General features: G+C 42.5%; 2 protein-coding genes across 2 annotated transcripts; one reads left to right on the forward strand and one right to left on the reverse strand.

The window, feature by feature from the left end:
- Nucleotides 1-757: 757 nt before the first annotated feature.
- CSNK2B (casein kinase 2 beta) lies at nucleotides 758-6,989 on the reverse strand. Its single transcript, XM_032210297.1, has 7 exons — nucleotides 6,849-6,989; nucleotides 6,280-6,362; nucleotides 5,934-6,036; nucleotides 3,618-3,733; nucleotides 3,060-3,135; nucleotides 2,536-2,725; nucleotides 758-1,274 (listed from the first exon to the last, which is right to left on the reverse strand). The coding sequence occupies exons 2-7, from the start codon at nucleotides 6,349-6,351 to the stop codon at nucleotides 1,184-1,186; spliced, it is 648 nt and encodes a 215-aa protein (XP_032066188.1). The 5' UTR covers nucleotides 6,352-6,362; nucleotides 6,849-6,989; the 3' UTR covers nucleotides 758-1,183.
- Nucleotides 6,990-7,075: 86 nt separating this feature from the next.
- GPANK1 (G-patch domain and ankyrin repeats 1) lies at nucleotides 7,076-15,576 on the forward strand. The gene is given in 4 exon segments (XM_032210296.1): nucleotides 7,076-7,294; nucleotides 12,604-12,687; nucleotides 12,689-13,225; nucleotides 15,036-15,576. Coding segments are annotated over 3 exon segments (1,041 nt in total). The 5' UTR covers nucleotides 7,076-7,294; nucleotides 12,604-12,640; the 3' UTR covers nucleotides 15,493-15,576.
- The last annotated feature ends 600 nt before the right edge of the window (nucleotides 15,577-16,176 follow it).

Consider the following 16,176-nt stretch of genomic DNA (forward strand, 5'->3'; position numbering starts at 1 on the left):
TAAAGCAAAAGCATTGTAGGCCACTGAATTTCCTATTGTGCAAAGTATGAAGAGCTAGTCTAAAGCTAGTAGAGGTTAGTGAGGAATAGTATCTTAGAGGGTTATACAATTAAACTGTTAGTAATTTGACAGGAAATCCAACTTCTCTTTAATGTATCAACAGCTCATAAATCAAAGAGCTTGGGAATATAAATGATGATGCTCTGTGCTAGAAATATTATCTCACTAAATATTTCTAATTCGCTCTTCCCTCATGGCAATTCACACAGAGTGTCCAGCACACAGAATTTCTTGTTGCTTTGATCTTTTCCTTCCAAGTTGAATTTCATATAAGTCTTTCTTCTGGTCCTTCTATCAGAGGCATTGTTCAAGGTGCGTTTCTGGGTTGAAAGGATTAGCTGATGGGGGTGGGGTGTTCCTGGGTTGAAAGGATTAGCTGATGGGGGTGGGGTGTTCCTTTCATATTCCTGTCAAGGAACTGGAGCGAATAACCCTGCCACACAGCAGCACTTGGGTCTCGAACGCAGCGTGAGTCACGTTCCTTTCTGCTGATTAATGACTACAATGAAGTTATTTGAATATAATTCTAACTCAATCAAAATTAATTAATTATTTATTTAAAACTCTACTTACGCAAATAGTTCATCTTCTTTCACTCTTTATAAACATACTCACGTGGACAATTATTGTGAAATAAAAATGCATGAGTGGTACGTTATATTACATTTACAATTAAGAATCTGGGATTCTGCCAAAATAATTCAGCGCTTTCAGGTTTATTTTTCTGGTATAATCGTATGTATTTTTCCTTTTTAATTCTTTACTTTATTCTATAGCATTCCTTGCCAAAATGTAGTCCTTTCTCTTGGACAAAAAAAGGACCTTAATTCTCACCTTTTACATTTTAATTTTTTTTATTTTAAAAAACAAAAAAAAAAGCCCCCACAAAATTATGACATTCAAGTTGGCTACCGAATGTATCTGTCACAGTCTGTGTTTCTGGGAATTAACAGAAATTGTTTTATTATTCATTTTAACCACGCACCAGAAATGAGACTAAAAATCAGGCCGAAAGTGACAAACAGTCCATAGGGGACTTCACCAAAAATCAAAGTATGAGCAGCCCTGAATGGAGTTAAAGGAAGTTTTCAGGGAAGGATCCTGGGCACCTGGATACAGAAGATCAACGGATAGTTTTGACTGGGCTCTTGAAATTGCTGGCGGCCTGAAGCTGCAGCTGATAAGCCATAGGATGGATCTTGAATCCATAAAGTCTGAAAGAAATAAAGGAATTAAAATAAAGTGGGATGGGGAAGAAAGGAAGATGTAAAAGTCTGGCCCAAATAACCAACATATATTTTGAGTTAAATTATAGACTTTGTCAGATTTCAGTATGAATACTTTGGTTCAAATAAGGAATCATGGATTTTTTTTTTAAATGGGAAATTTGATACAAGTGGGAATTGGCCCAATGTTATACCTACAAGCCTCAGGAAAGTAACTTTGGCTTAAGTTTACTTAACTTCCCAAGGATACAAAAAGCACAGTAAAATCAGGGTTTCCACAGTATGGTTTAGAAGAAAATATTTTCTCTGCATAAAGTCTTATTATACATCTCAACTCAGATGTACTGATTTTGCTGGTTTATTTTGAGGAAAAAATATATACTTTAAAATATGGCCCCATAATGATAAGATTCTTCTCTTTTTCTGGCAGCATAGTATCTCAAACTGGATTTGGAATAGGAAGAGAATTATTATGTTATCATGCCTCATTTATTCAGAGAATGAGTTGTTTATAAACAATTAAAATTTGATCTAACAAAAGCATACTCTTCTGTATTACATATATATTTCCATTGTTATTTACAAAATAGTTGTTTAAATTGTCATATGAACTACCAGTATCTGCCTTTGTTTTATATGTACTGCTTCTTTCCATTTCCTTCCTCTCTTTTAACTCAATCACATTGTCAACTACTTCTCTTATACTCTGTGTCTGTCTATTCTTTTAGCTTCTGGCCCACCTGTCACTTTTATAGGAAAGTGTCCTATTAACACTTTCACTGCTATTCTATTATTTCATCACATTTAACAATGATTTGAACTGCACCACTTCTTGAGCAAAATACTGGGAAGCAGCACTGCCAGCACTTATAACAGTATTGCTTAACATTGCTATGTTTCAACATTCACCGAGTCCCTGAAAACAACCATATCACTAACATCCCAGGCTCTGGCTAATGTTGAAATGAGAATTTACGAGGTCCAAGATCAGTTGCAAGTAAGCACTGACAACACAAAAACCAGACCTGTGTTCAAGTCTTTTTTTTCAGCAGCATAGAGGTGTCTACTTTGTCTGACAAGTCTCTAGTGCAACTCCTTTCTTTCGTTTTCTTTCTTTCTTTCTTTCTTTCTTTCTCTCTCTCTCTCTCTCTCTCTTTCCTTCATTTCTTTCTTGGGGGGACAGCAATAACATTAGAGATGTAGCAGAATATATTCAGTATATTCTGCTACACATTTGATGAGGCCTTACCTGGGCACAAACTGATTGGCTGGTCGCTTCGGCCGATATTCAGGATGCACCATGAACAACATGTGAGGAAAACCAGTTCCAAAATAGGCACCATCTGTGTGATGATGGCGGGAAGATTTGGGAGTATAGACATCCATACATTTGGGGCAGTACAGTTTGACCATAGCTTCCCCTGGGATATCAGATAAACCTAGCAGTGAAGACAAAGCACAGTAAGATCAAATTCAGAAATTAAATTAGTTTAAAGAAGTTACTTGATTGGCTTCTGGAACAGACTTACCGCAACCTGACTTCCATCCACAGTCCCCTCCACAGTCCCCAGATCTTACAGTTTGCACGTTTCCAAAATGGACGATTCAAGAATTTAGTTCTAAAAGAGCCTGAACTGAAAGCATTCTATGATTGCATCTGCCCATTATTTCACCCTGATTCTGTAGCCCAGTTTTTTTTTCTTCATCTCCTCCTATAAAATAGATCCCTTACATTAGCTCCAATTCACTTCTTCCATAATATAACATACTCACCAATGGGCAGCATAGGCTGATTCTCACAATAAACTCGTGGACAGTATCCAAAGTCTCCCTGTTGGTATTTCTCAAGCTAGAAATAGAGAAGGAGAAAAAGTATAGAAAATACAATCACTCCATAAATTGAAAAGGAACTGATTTGCTGGCTCAGGGCAGAGAAATCTTTAAGGCAAATCTTTAAGGAAGCTGCACTTGGCAATTAACTCAATCATCTAGATCAGGGGGTCCCCAACCCCCGGAAGTAGCAGATGAACATGCGTGTATGTTCAAATCTCCATTAGTGCAAGCGATGGGCGTGTGTGCAATCGCTTGTGCAAATGAAGCTGCATAAAAACGCATTCACCCACCACTCATGCAGAACCATCTCCTCTCTCCCACTCCCGCTGCCAGTCTACAAAGCCAGAAAGGTTGGGGACTGCTGATCAAGATGCATCTGCAGTATACATTAAAATTTTACTCTTTTTTAAGTTTTATAATCTCTGATTGGGAATCTGTCCAGGAACATAAAGAAAGATTTTATAGAGTACCCGCTTGCCAAATAGCATGGATAATTACCATCTGGGCAATACCACGGTTTGTGAGGATATAGCGGGCATGAATAAGTCCATAGAGCATTTCAGCTGCCTGTTCGATCAAGTCACTCTGGTTAGGATTATCCTCCAGCTCTTCATCTGCAAGAGAAAGGGAAGAAAGTGCTCTGCTGCAATGCACTGTGACATTGACAAAGAGGGAGAAAGTTGTACTTTCCTACTGAAGCATTATTATATATTGATTCTACATTGTTAACTCACTTCTACTGTTATGCATTTACTTAGTATTTTCTTAACCATTGTTGTCTTTTACTCTATTCCTGCCACACTAAATTGTAATTGTAACTCACAATGTAATACAATTGGCAAAATATTTTGTTTGGTTTACTTTAACAAATTAAGGTCAGATAAATCCGTGTTATCTATTTCTCAAACATGGTAGGTTCCTATGTCATTTCTCAGATGTTTCAAATCAACAAACTTTTAAGTGTGTATTTCTCCTACTCCTTTTACATTCTTGCTGTTATTCTTAGCGTTTATTTTTATACACATTAAGATCAATGAGAGAGTGAGCTGTTGCACTAGTTAAAGGCACCAGGCTAGAAACTGAGTTCTAACGTTGCCTTAAGTATAAAAATGGTTTGATGACTTAGGGTCAGGCCCTTTCTCTTAGCCCTAGAAAGAAGGCAATGGCAAACCAATACCAGAAACATTGCCAAGAAAACTGCAAGAAATTGTCCATATAGTTGCCAGGAATCAAGACTTACTTGAAGGCACAAAATAAAACAGAAAAGAAAACAAGAGACAATATTTTATATTTTGAGTGCCCTGCAGAATTTTAATAGAAAACTGAGTGCCCTGCAGAATTTTAATAGAAAACTGGAAAATAATTTTTAAATCCTGCTTTTGTGGACTGAATCAGGATTCATTTTAGATTACCGGGCCCTCAGAGAATTAATATTTATGAAGACAGTTGAACAATGGTGGTTAGTAATAGCATATTGTTTAACCTGTTGCTTCTATTCTTATGACATGAAACAGAAAAAAGAACGCAAAGCATGGTTTCTGGAATTCTTTCCAAAGCCTTTGCCAGCTATTGCCATAGTTTTCTGCTTTCTCCGCATAGTGCATCTGTACATGTCCGCTGTAACATGGGGCCCAGGCTACAAATGCTCTGCTGTCAGTCATGTGACTGGGAGGAAGAAAAGATGGGAACCCTAGAAGGAAGCAGTCAAGAGCATTCCATGCTGCTGACCAACTGCATCTTCCAAAATTGGAGGAATATTTTCCTCTAAAACCTTAAATCCAACTCATTTTCAAGTTCAATCTCCTTTTATTGGCTTTTTGCCCCGGACGCTTATACATCAAATTTGGACCCATTCTGTTTTGTTTTCAGAGAGTGATTCTGGTGACAGATAGTGAAACAAGATTCAATTCCAAATGTTCTACATGTAATACTCAACTTACAAAGATTCATTTAGTGATGTTCAAAATTATAACAGCACTGGAAAAAGTGATTTATGACCAGTTTTCACACACAGACCATTGTAGCATTCCCATGGTCATGTGATCAAAATTTGGGTGACTGGCAACTGGCATATATTTAGGACAGTTGCAATGTTCTGGGGTCAGGTAATTACTATTTGTAACCTTCCCAGCCAGCTTCAAACTAGAAAAGTCAATGGGGGAAGCCAGATCTGCTTAATGACTGCACTGATTCACTTAACAACTTAACCACAATGATTCATTTAACATCTACGGCAAAAAGACTGTAAAAGGGGCACAACTCATTTAAGTGCCTTCCTTATCAATGGAACTTTTGGGCTCAATTGTGGTTGTAAATCAAGTACCACCTATTTTGAAAAATTGGAAAGAAAAGGGATGTCTGAAGATTATGAATCCCAATATTTTCTACCGTGGTTATCAAAAACTTCCCATATTGTCAACCTGTGACAATTCATCATATTTCTGATCCTGATTACATACGTATGAAGAGTTTCCAGTGGCATATCCAATGAGCCCTGATTAGGTTCATCAAAGTGTCTTGAGTAATGGCTATTGCATGTATATGTCAAGTGCATGTTGCTAAGCATGTGTATCAACATCAAGGAGGGAGGCATAGCAGGGTCAAGAGGTTACAATCCACTAATCAAAAGTCCCTGTCATACCAGAATATAAACTAACAACAAACAGCACCCCTTACTAGCACTGATGATGTTACTTTGTTAAAGGTAATGAACATTCTACCAGAAAACAAGCAAGCTCAGAGAGCACCAAGGGCCCCTCAGTCCCTGTAATGTCAAGTAATCCATGATACAAACAGATTCAGATCGTTTCCCACCTGGTTCCAAATCAAGGATCATATCCAAAGCCTGGCGATAGTGGGGAACTTGTTCATTGAGGCCGGTTAAATTGAACTTGTCTTGGATGTAGTCTTCATCCACCTGAAAACAAATAGAAACCAGGATCAATTGATCTTGACTTCTCAAGTGTCTGTACGTTACTTCCTCAAGGTATATTAAGACCCAAGTTAACACACATCTGAAATTGGCTGCAGCTCCTATTTATTTAAAACCCTCTATCATCTCTCTCAATATGTTGTTCAAATATTTTTCTAAAAAACTGGACAATGCTAATTTGCAGCATTGTCCACATACACATTTAGTGGACAATACTTCCCAACTCACCTCACAGAAGAACTCATTGCCACGCAAGCCACAAAACCAGGAAATCCAAGATACCTCCTCAGAGCTACTCATCTTCCCGTCCTCTAAGAGAAAGAGAGGAACAGAAGCATCCTCAGTATTAACGGCGATCACTCACAAATTCTTTGTGGGGAAATCTTCCTACACAAAACAATCTACAGACATAGGATTTTTCAGCTCATGTTCCCCAACCCTTGCTTTACGCTGGCCGATAAACTACCGTCTTGCATCTGTGCATGGGAACCAAGGCTACATAAGAATCCCATAAGCTGTTTCTTCTTTGCAAATAGAAACCCACTTCCGACTTACCACTGCTTTTTTTCAGAGTGGTAATATCTTCCCGTTACCGCACCATTTTGCAAGAAACATGCAATCGACTCTCTTCCTTCCTTTTTTCGGTTTTTATTTTTTTAGCGCCCGGCACACATCTTCGCTGCCACCCACTCTCCACCTCCGCTCTTCCCTGAATATTAACTGGAGAACTCCATTACATTATCTGGCCATGCCTCCCCCACTATGATTTTCCCTAAATCTACAGCCCAATAACTCACCCCAAAAGGCACGACTGCCTCAAGGAGAGGGACGCGGGGTGCAAACAAGCTTTGGACCAGTAAGGCCTCTTCTCAGCTTCAACAGCGCACGCGCTACATTCGCCGATGAAACGGCATCACGGGATTGCAGTACTTCGGCATAAGGAGACTGGACAAACAGGAAACGGGGAACTACTAGTCCCACAGTGCAACGGAGAAGGAAATGAACGCTGCTGGTGATGGGTAGTTAGTCCTAACTTCCTTTCAATCGCAGCTGTTTTGCCCAGAACCCATTTGTAAGCGAAGGACTCTTCCCGATAAACCTTTCGGTGATTGTAGAGGGGAGGGGGGAGTTTGCATGGTAACATCAACGAGCTACATTCACCAAATATGATGCTGTGCTTTGAATGAGCACCCGAACTTGCAGAAAAACAACACGAATGTTTGATCGAAACTCGCTTGGGGAGGTAAGTGTGTCATAACCTTTTTGGGAATCATAATCGGATTAACATGGGGAAGGAAGGAAGGGGTGGTTTAGATCATAAATCGGGTTATCACTCGTGAGCAAGGAAGCGATTCGAATTGGACATCGGTTCGAAAGTATAATTTATTCTACTGTAGTTTTTCAACCCTTTTACAAATAGGAGGGCGGGAGGGCAACCCAGAATTTTAGGGGCTTTACTATCGTTTCCCTTCCGTGCCAGCTGTTCTCTCTCCGGTCCCAGTTCGCGCTGATGCACACGGATGTGAACTGAATGAAGAGCTAGCGATGTATCATTTCAGTGTCTTCATTGTCATTGCTGGCAGTTGTCCTTGTTTTGGGTTCCTTTCCCTAATTCTTGATCTTTGGCAGTCTCTCTCTTTTCCCATTGCTCCTCAACTTCTTTGATTTCATTCCGCGGTTCCTCTAGTTCCCTGTCATTGAGGTTTGGGACCTCAGTGTGATTCCTGATGTTCTTCTTGGAAATGATCATGGAAACTGGTTGGCTTTCTTCTGCTGCTGCTTTAGCTTACCTTGGTACTTGGTACATGAGCAATTTATGGCTTGTTTCATGGTGATCCCTTAGCCGGCTTTGTTGCTATAACTGAATCCTGACATTGTCTTGTTTTACAACTTTTCCTGACACAATTAAGGGAATCGCTGCAGTTGCTAAGCTAGTCACACGGTTGTTCAGTGAATCTGGCTTCCCCTTTGACTTTGCTTGCTGGAAAGTCGCAAAAGGGGATCACATGACATAACCCAGGGACAATGCAGCTGTCATAAATATAACCCAGTTGCCAAGCATCTGAATTTTGATCATGTGACCATGGGGATGATGTAATGGTCATAAGTGTGGAAAACGGTCATAAGTCACTTTTTTCAGTGCTGTTGCAACTTCAGTCACTAAAAGAACGATGGTAGGTCGAGGACTACCTGTGCTCCATGTGGTGATGTCCAGATATTGGTTGTTGGTCAGTTTAGTTGTCAGTAAATTGCCTCCAGGATCTTCTTATATCCCTTCTCTTGAATATAAGTGCCTGGCTGCTTTAACTGGTCAGCAGGGATCACCTTGACACTTCTGGTAATCTTGCTGGGAGCTCATATTCTGCCTTAGGCTCCTTAGGCATCCTTCACTCAGCTCTCCCAGCCTCACCTCACTATGATACAGTATAGCAGGATTTGTGGATGATGGGTACCCACTGGTAGCTAAATACAATTGGACACTGCTCCCACTAACCCACCAAATTACATATAGGACCAAAAAAGAAAGCACATGGTCATACTTCGGTGTTATATCGAGTGAAAGCAGTAAATAGCAGTGAATATGGGATACAGGGAGTTCTTGACTTACGACCACAATTGAGTCCAAAGTTTCTGTTGCTGAATGAGACAGTTAAATGAGATCTGCATCATTTTATGCCCTTTCTTGTCACAGTTGTTAAATGGATCACTGCAGTTGTTAACTTAGTGATGGTTGTTAAGTGAATCTGGCTTCCCCACTGACTTTGTCAGAAGGTCACAAAAGGGGATCACACAACTCCTGGACACTGCAACAGTGTTAAGTGTGAGAAATGGTCCTAAGTCACATTTTTTTAGTGGCGTTGTAACTTTGAACAGTTAATAAACAAACTGTTGTAAGTCGAGAACTACCTGTATTGCCTAATTCTAAAAATGTGACAGGAAAAGTGCAATGAGATAGAGATGCAAGCCAGAGTATGCTGTTTTCAAAATAGTTAGCTTTTGAAAGATTAACACTATTTTAGCTGGCTCCACTTGTGGCTGATTTCCATTTCTTTGCACATTCCTTTTTAACCATGATTCTATCATCAACATTGTATCTATCTGGACCAAAACAGAAGTGATCCATACAAAGAATGAACAGTCCTTTAATTATGGGAGCTTGAATTAAATCCAGAACTCCCTCTCTACAGTGCAAATTGTGCAAATCACAAACCTGAGCTTGCTTGGGTTTTTTTTTTCTTTGGCTGACATTTCATTACCCAAACTGGGAAACATCATCAGTGCTAGTAAGGAGTGCAGTTTGCTATGAGGTTTATATTCTACAATATAATATAAGCTGACCGCAAACTGCTCTCCTTATTAACACTGATGATATTACCTAGTTTGGGTAATGAAATGTCTGTAAGAAAACAAACTCAGAGCGCACCAAGGACCCCTCATTTTAACCTTGAGCTACAAATATTCTCCTTCATTGAATTCACAAACCATTATTATAAAAGAATATAGTAGCTAAGAGGGATAGCAAAAATCAGAGTTATCCCAGTTTTAATTCGAAGACTACATAAGAAGGAAGTCCAAAAGCTGCTTATTTTTCAAGAGGCAACTGGACTTTCTGGTTTTTCTTTGAAGATGTTTAACTTCTCATTCAAGAAGCTTCTTCAGCTTCCCCACCATCCAGTCAGAGGTGAAGAAGCTTCTTGGATGAGAAGTGAAACATCTTCAAAGAAAAACTAGAAAGTCCAGTTGCCTTTTGAAAAAGCACCTTTGGGACAACCATGACCTGAGAACCTCCATAGACATATAAGAAAGAAGCAAACCCAACTTCCCTGACTTCAATGCTGACCTCCCTTTCCCAATAAGTTACCATCACGGATGCTGGTGCTGCTTCGCCGGCTCATCCTGTCTGCAGTAGTACTTCTCAAAATGGCTGTCATGTTTTCTGTATTAATTAGCCATGCCTGTTTAATGGGAAAATGAGGAAAACATCCATCATCAACATGTTCAGTAAAGTATAATCATCACATATAAGTAATGTTTGGATTGCTTGGGGTATTTTTTTTTTAACCAACTGCCCTCTGAGATGGATTCTAGATACGCAAGATACCTATAGTGTACTTTTAGATTGCTTACATTGAAAGTTGCTTGGATTCCTCATCCTGAAAAATTAGGAAATTAAAAATTGTAACACTGTTCTGGATTTTAACTTTTGACAGGACTTTTTTTAAAAAATAGATTCAAAATGTTAATAACCAATTGTGGCTTCTGGTTACAGTGGTCATATGTCTTTTATTATTGTTATATAGAACAGCGCTTTATTTTAGAAAGATGTCATTTTATTTACATTTTGGGCTTTTGCTCTTGAATTTTCCTTTGTAAACCAAAGCTATAAACATAAACTTTTTTTTAATCCTCAGGAATCTTTATCAGATTTATTCCTTTTTCTGGTTTTTCCTTTTTTTTCTTCCATAAAATCTGTTAACTGAGGAAATGCAGCCAGTAAACAAGCTTTAAAACTTTTGGAAATCTTATTTTCTTACAAGTGAAAGGTGGCACAGTGTCGACTTTTGAGAGCAATTGCTTTCTTAAAATATCCATTTAAAAAGGCTATGCTTGAAAAATGACATAGTATTGGCGAATTGGGCCTAAAGGTGCGAATTAGGAAAAACCTTCAGAGGTCTGGCAGGAAAAGGCGGGAAAAAGCAGGACCCTTTGCGGGCCAAAGTGAGCATGCGCATGGAGAGCACGCGTGACTGCGCATGCCTCACGTCAACGGCTCCCAAGCATCCCTTACCTCCGCTATTTCAAACCCTTTCCTCAGTAGTGTGGAAGGCTCCCTTTTTTACATCCGTACACTTTGTGCTACTCTGTGCTTTTAATTCACCCACCCCGTTTCAAAAAAGTGCTGGAGGATAAGTCGAGCTTGCGTGTAAAGTTGGAGCATCCGCCGCGCCTACGTAGCGTTTTCGCGCGTTGCTAGGCAACCGAACGGGCACTTCCGTTTGGGGGGAAACAATCCTTCAGGAATCGCGTGTTGCTCTGATGTCTTAAGAGGAACCTTAGAGATACACAGTTAAAGTGACACGCGACGGTAAACTTCAGGGTTAAAGAGACAGGGTTTTTCCCCCCCCCTCCAATAAACTTTGTTAGATTAACCTGCGGAATCTGTTTCCACTTTTCGTAACTATGGCTAACACTTAGTTCTTGCTGTGCAAGAAAACCAATTTCGTTGTATTTAAGTACAATGACAATAAAGATTATACTATACTATACTAAAAGGGCTGATATTTTATGGTATAGAAAATATCCATCGTTCTTTTACTATTGAAGGGAGTTTGCAATTATTTTTTTCTCTAGGCCTGGGTTTCTTGTTGACAACTTTTAAGATATGTCTGAGGAATTCTGAGAGCTGGTCCACGTGTGTTAAAGTTACTAAGGTTGAGAAACATGCTCTAGGGCAGGGAGGTCAAATCTTGGCAATTTTAAGATCTATGGACTTCAACTCCCAGAATTCCCCAATCAGCCATGCTGCTGGGGAATTCTGGGAATTAAAGTACACAAATCTTAAAAATTGCCAAGATCTGTTCTCCCTACGTTAGGGTATCTTTCAACAAAATGGTGCAGTTCGGACAGATATGATGATTATTGAATATTATTGACTCCATCTTGATATTATTAATGTTAATAATATTGACTCTCGTGCTCTAAAAGTGGAAAAAACATGTCAATAAAAACAAAAACAATGTTAGGGATGGCAAAATAACAGACTAGGTTATTTCGTTTTCTGAGTTTTCTTTACTTCAGTCCTCTAGAGCAGTGTTTCTCAACCTTGGCAACTTGAAGATGTCTGGACTTCAACTCCCAGAATTCGCTGGCTGGGGAATTCGCTCGCTTTTCTGGATAGCATCTATTTCTTGCATAATTGTTGAAATTGATCAGTATAGACCAGGGGTGTCAAACGCAAGGCTGGGGGCTGGATCTGGCCCGGGAGTTGCTTAGATCTGGCATGCGGGGCCGCCCTGGAAATAGTAAAGGACTGGCCCATGGTGCCTCTGCCAGCGAAAACAGAGCTCGTGAGGGCTGTGCAGAGCTGTCCCGATCTCAGTTTTCGCTGAGAGAGGGTTGCAGGAGGCCATCGCAGCTGAAAACGGAGTTCGGGAGCCTGTTTTTGCTGGTAGAACCCTCGGGCCACCACAGGCACCTCTGACACAAGTGATGTCATGCTGACCACATCCATCTTGACCACACCCACCACAGCCCCCCCCCCCTCCCTGGACCCTGATGTGGCCCTTAATGACACGCCTGGTATAGCTATGCCTATGAGGTACCCTGTAGAAATGTTCGGTTTGAATTCTCACTAAATCCAGATAACCACAATAGCTAGATTTATTACTTTTAATGAGAGGAAAAAAGCACCGATCTTCAGGAGGTTTGTGGGCTTGATGCCACATTGTGCAGTGCTACGAAATGTAAAGGCAGTGCACGGTTTTCTGTGGTAAATAATTGGTGTTTTTTTTTAATGTAAGTATCTTGTTTTTCTCTTCCAACCGTTTGTAGGGTTGCAGCTTTGCAGCCAGAGCCATTCTGCTTCAACATGAACCACGGTGAACAACTGATCGCCTTCACTCGTGCCCGGAAGAATCGGATCTTGGCGAGATGGACACATTCAGAAAAAAAAGAGAAGTTCTTGCATCACCAACCAGGAAGGGGAGACTTTATCTGGTGAAGCCGTGCGTAACTTTTACGAGAGCCTGGCACTTACAAGTAGCTCCAAAAGAGTGTTACAGAGGAAACCAAGGGTAGCTCGTGTCCTCCGTCGGCCAGCGCAGGTGTCTCCTTGCACCCCGAGCTGCCCAGAACAAACCGACACCCGCAAAGGGAATCAGCTCTTGAAAGCCGCTCAAGACGGCAACCTGAAGTCTCTCCAAAAGCTTGTGGAGAAGGAAGGGTGTGATGTGAATTATAAAGATGGATTTGACTGGACAGCCATCATGTGTGCAGCCTATGCTGGACGAGAGGAAGCGGTACGTTATCTTTTGAGACATGAGGCTGCTTGGGAGGGAGTTTGTGAGTCACAAGGCCGGGATGCTATGGATCTGGCTGAAGATGCTGGACACGAAGAGGTGGTCAGCATCCTTCGGGAGAGCAAAAGGCCTCAAGTGAAGAATGAATCCCCCAGGTGAGTTCTCCTGTTTCAGTGTTCATCCAATTTTCCTGAAGGAGGAAATGCCCTCGAGTGCCTTTGCTTCTGAATGTTGCTATGCAACATTTTGACCACTGAGGTAGGCCAAAATCAAATCCAAAATTGTCAAAAGTTTAAAAAGTTGACCTCGCGGTTATCAAACTCAAGGCCTGGGGGCCGAATCCAGCTAACAGGGTACTTAGCTCTGGCCCACGGGGCTGCCTTGGAAACAGTGAAGGACTGGCCCAGTGCCTCTGCCAGTGAAAATGGAGCGCGGGAGGGCTCTGTGCTGCCCTCCCGAGCTCCATTTTTGCTGGCAGAGGGTTGCGGGAGGCCTTTGCAGCCAAAATGGAGCGCGGAGCCCGTTTTCACTGGAAGAGTGCTCAAGCCTCCACAGGCGCCCCTGACATGAGTGACATCAAGCTGGCCATACCCACCCCAGCCACGCCCACTCCAGCCCCCCAAAGTCAAACACAACCCTGATGCGGCCCTCAATGAAATCAAGTTTTACATCCCTGGTTTACCCTAATATTGATTTATAGTTATTGCACTAATGGGTGCAGGTATAGCAAAGCAAAGATCATTAAATCCATTTTATGCCATGAACAGTTTTTCTTCTCTTCAGGCCTTAATATGCTGTGATAGCAATAGCACTTAGCGATAGACATGTACTGCTTCATAGTGCTTGTTGATTTAATGTTTCTTGCTTTTTTACTTTTGTATTTTGATTTTGTATGCTGCCCAGAGTCCTCTGGAGCTGGGTGGCCAATACATTTAAATAAATGCTATTTTAAACTAATTCAGGCTACTAGGCCATGAAGGCCCATCACTGAACATTCCAAATTATAAGTAGTTCTTCCAGGGTGCCAGCAGATAGAAGACAACGTGGCCCTTCCTTTAAGCATCAGCTGCATCTTTTATATCACTGAAGATTAATTACATTTTTATTATTGAATTTGGGGCAGTGTTTGGCTAGATACAAATAGGTAACATTGAATTCATCTCCTGGAATTTATTCTGAAGTGGAAATCTTGCTGTGCAGCGTAATTATTGCCAATAAAGACCTGGGATGATACCAAGTCTGGGCTAAGCAAGGTTAATTTGAAAAAAAAAATTGCCATGGTCTAATTAAGGGGTGTCAAACTCAAGGCCTGGGGCTTGATACGGCCCGCGGGGTGCTTAAATCTGGCCTGCAGAGCCTCCCTGGAAACAGCAAAAAACCAGCCCGCAGTGCCTCAGCCCAGCTCAGGCTGACTAGATGCTGATCTACAATCTGGTGGCAGTTGTTTTCGTTGGCAGAGTGCTGCAGGAGGCCGTCGCAGCTGAAAACAGTAGCGCCCTTCCAGAGCTCCATTTTCTCTGGCAGAGTGTTAGCAAAACAAACTTGCTTGCCCTCCGCTGCCTAGGGCTGAGGGATAGCGAGGCTCTTCTAGAGGAGAAGGGTTTGGTGTTCTCCCTGGTCTCGCCTTCCTCCGCTGGAGACAGTGGATCCCTTTAGCCCACCTGGGCCTCCACAGGCGCCCCCGACATGAGTGACATCGAGCCGGCCCTGCCCACCACAGCCATGCCCCCTGTCCCTCCAAGGTCAACCCCAGCCCTGGTGAGACTCTCAATGAAATCGTTTGTTTGACACCCCTGGTCTAATGCTATTCATAGATAGAATTTCAGAAAAGAGGGGAACTTTTCTCAAGAATAAAAAACTGCAGCCGGGCTCCCATCTCCCATGACCATCTTTTGGTGTGACTCAAGTTACAGTATGTGCAAAAGTGGCTTGCCTTGTTTCAAATCCTTTCCCTTCTTTCTGCAGTTTACCAGCCGAGAGAAAATACTGCGAAGTGTGTCGGGCACACTATAGCGAGGACACTGTGGCCCTCCATGAGCGTTCCACCGCCCACCTTTTCAACCGACGTGACCCACTGCCTTCCACCCGCTACTGCATCCCTGAGAGTAACGTGGGCTTCCAACTGATGGTCAAAGGTGGCTGGGATAAAGAGACAGGATTGGGGCCAGACGGGGCTGGTCGCAAGTTCCCTATTAAGACTGTCCTCAAGAGGGATCAGAAGGGCCTCGGCTTCTGCAGTAACCTCAAACCCAAGGTTACCCATTTCAGACCTCACGACCCTTGTGCTATAGAGGAACCTGGGAAACGACAATCCAGAAAGGAACGAGCAACAACGGTGGGGAAACGGGAGGCCTGCCGCAGAGAGGCCAAGGCCGCAGCTTGGGAACGCGACCTCCGGACTTACATGAACTTTGATCTTTGAACCGTTTTGGGACAGTTGGTGATCCTGAGAAGGGCATATCCAGCTATGAGTTGTGCATCATAATAAAGCCTGTCTTAAATCATGGTTTACTGCAGTGATGGCTAACCTTTTTGTCGTTGCCTGCTAAAAGCGTGCATGTGTGCGCCTGCACCAATAATGTGATGCGCACATGGCACCGCAACACGCACCCCTGCACATGCGTGTGCGACACCCCTGCTCACCCCCGTACATGCATGAACAACACTCCCTGCCCTGTTTTGGGCCTAGCAGGCCTCCATGCAGTCTCCTGGGAGCAAAAATGGGCCGGGGGGCTCCACACACACCACACGCCCCATTTGGGGCCTAGCAGGCCTCCATGCAGCCTCCTGAAAGCAAAAATGGGCCGGGGGGGAGCTCCACACACACCCCACACCCCATTTTGGGCCTAGCAGGCCTCCCTGCAGCCTCCTGGGAGCAAAAATGGGCCAGGGGGCTCCACATACACCTCGCGCCCCATTTTGGGCCTAGCAGGCCTCCCTGCACCCTCCTAGCATCAAAATGTGCCATGGGGTGGCGGTGCATGTGAACCCCCCTGCTCCCCCGCACATGTGCCCAACGCATGCACGGCAGAGATCCAAAAATCGTATGGCCGGTGAGAGTCATGCACGCACGCGCAGTGGAGCTGAGCTGGGGCGACCACTCTCG

This window comes from Thamnophis elegans, chromosome 2 (genome assembly GCF_009769535.1).
Source record: "Thamnophis elegans isolate rThaEle1 chromosome 2, rThaEle1.pri, whole genome shotgun sequence".
NCBI classification, from domain to species: Eukaryota; Metazoa; Chordata; class Lepidosauria; order Squamata; family Colubridae; genus Thamnophis; species Thamnophis elegans.

Coding starts and splice junctions, on each gene's coding strand:
- CSNK2B (XM_032210297.1), bottom strand. CDS start 6,351: ATGAGTAGCTCTGAGGAGGTATCTTGGATTTCCTGGTTTTGTGGCTTG. Junction 2,726..3,059: donor TCAGCCTATGCTGCCCATTG/GTGAGTATGTTA, acceptor CTTCACTGCTAG/GTTTATCTGATATCCCAGGG. Junction 1,275..2,535: donor GCCAATCAGTTTGTGCCCAG/GTAAGGCCTCAT, acceptor TATTTCTTTCAG/ACTTTATGGATTCAAGATCC.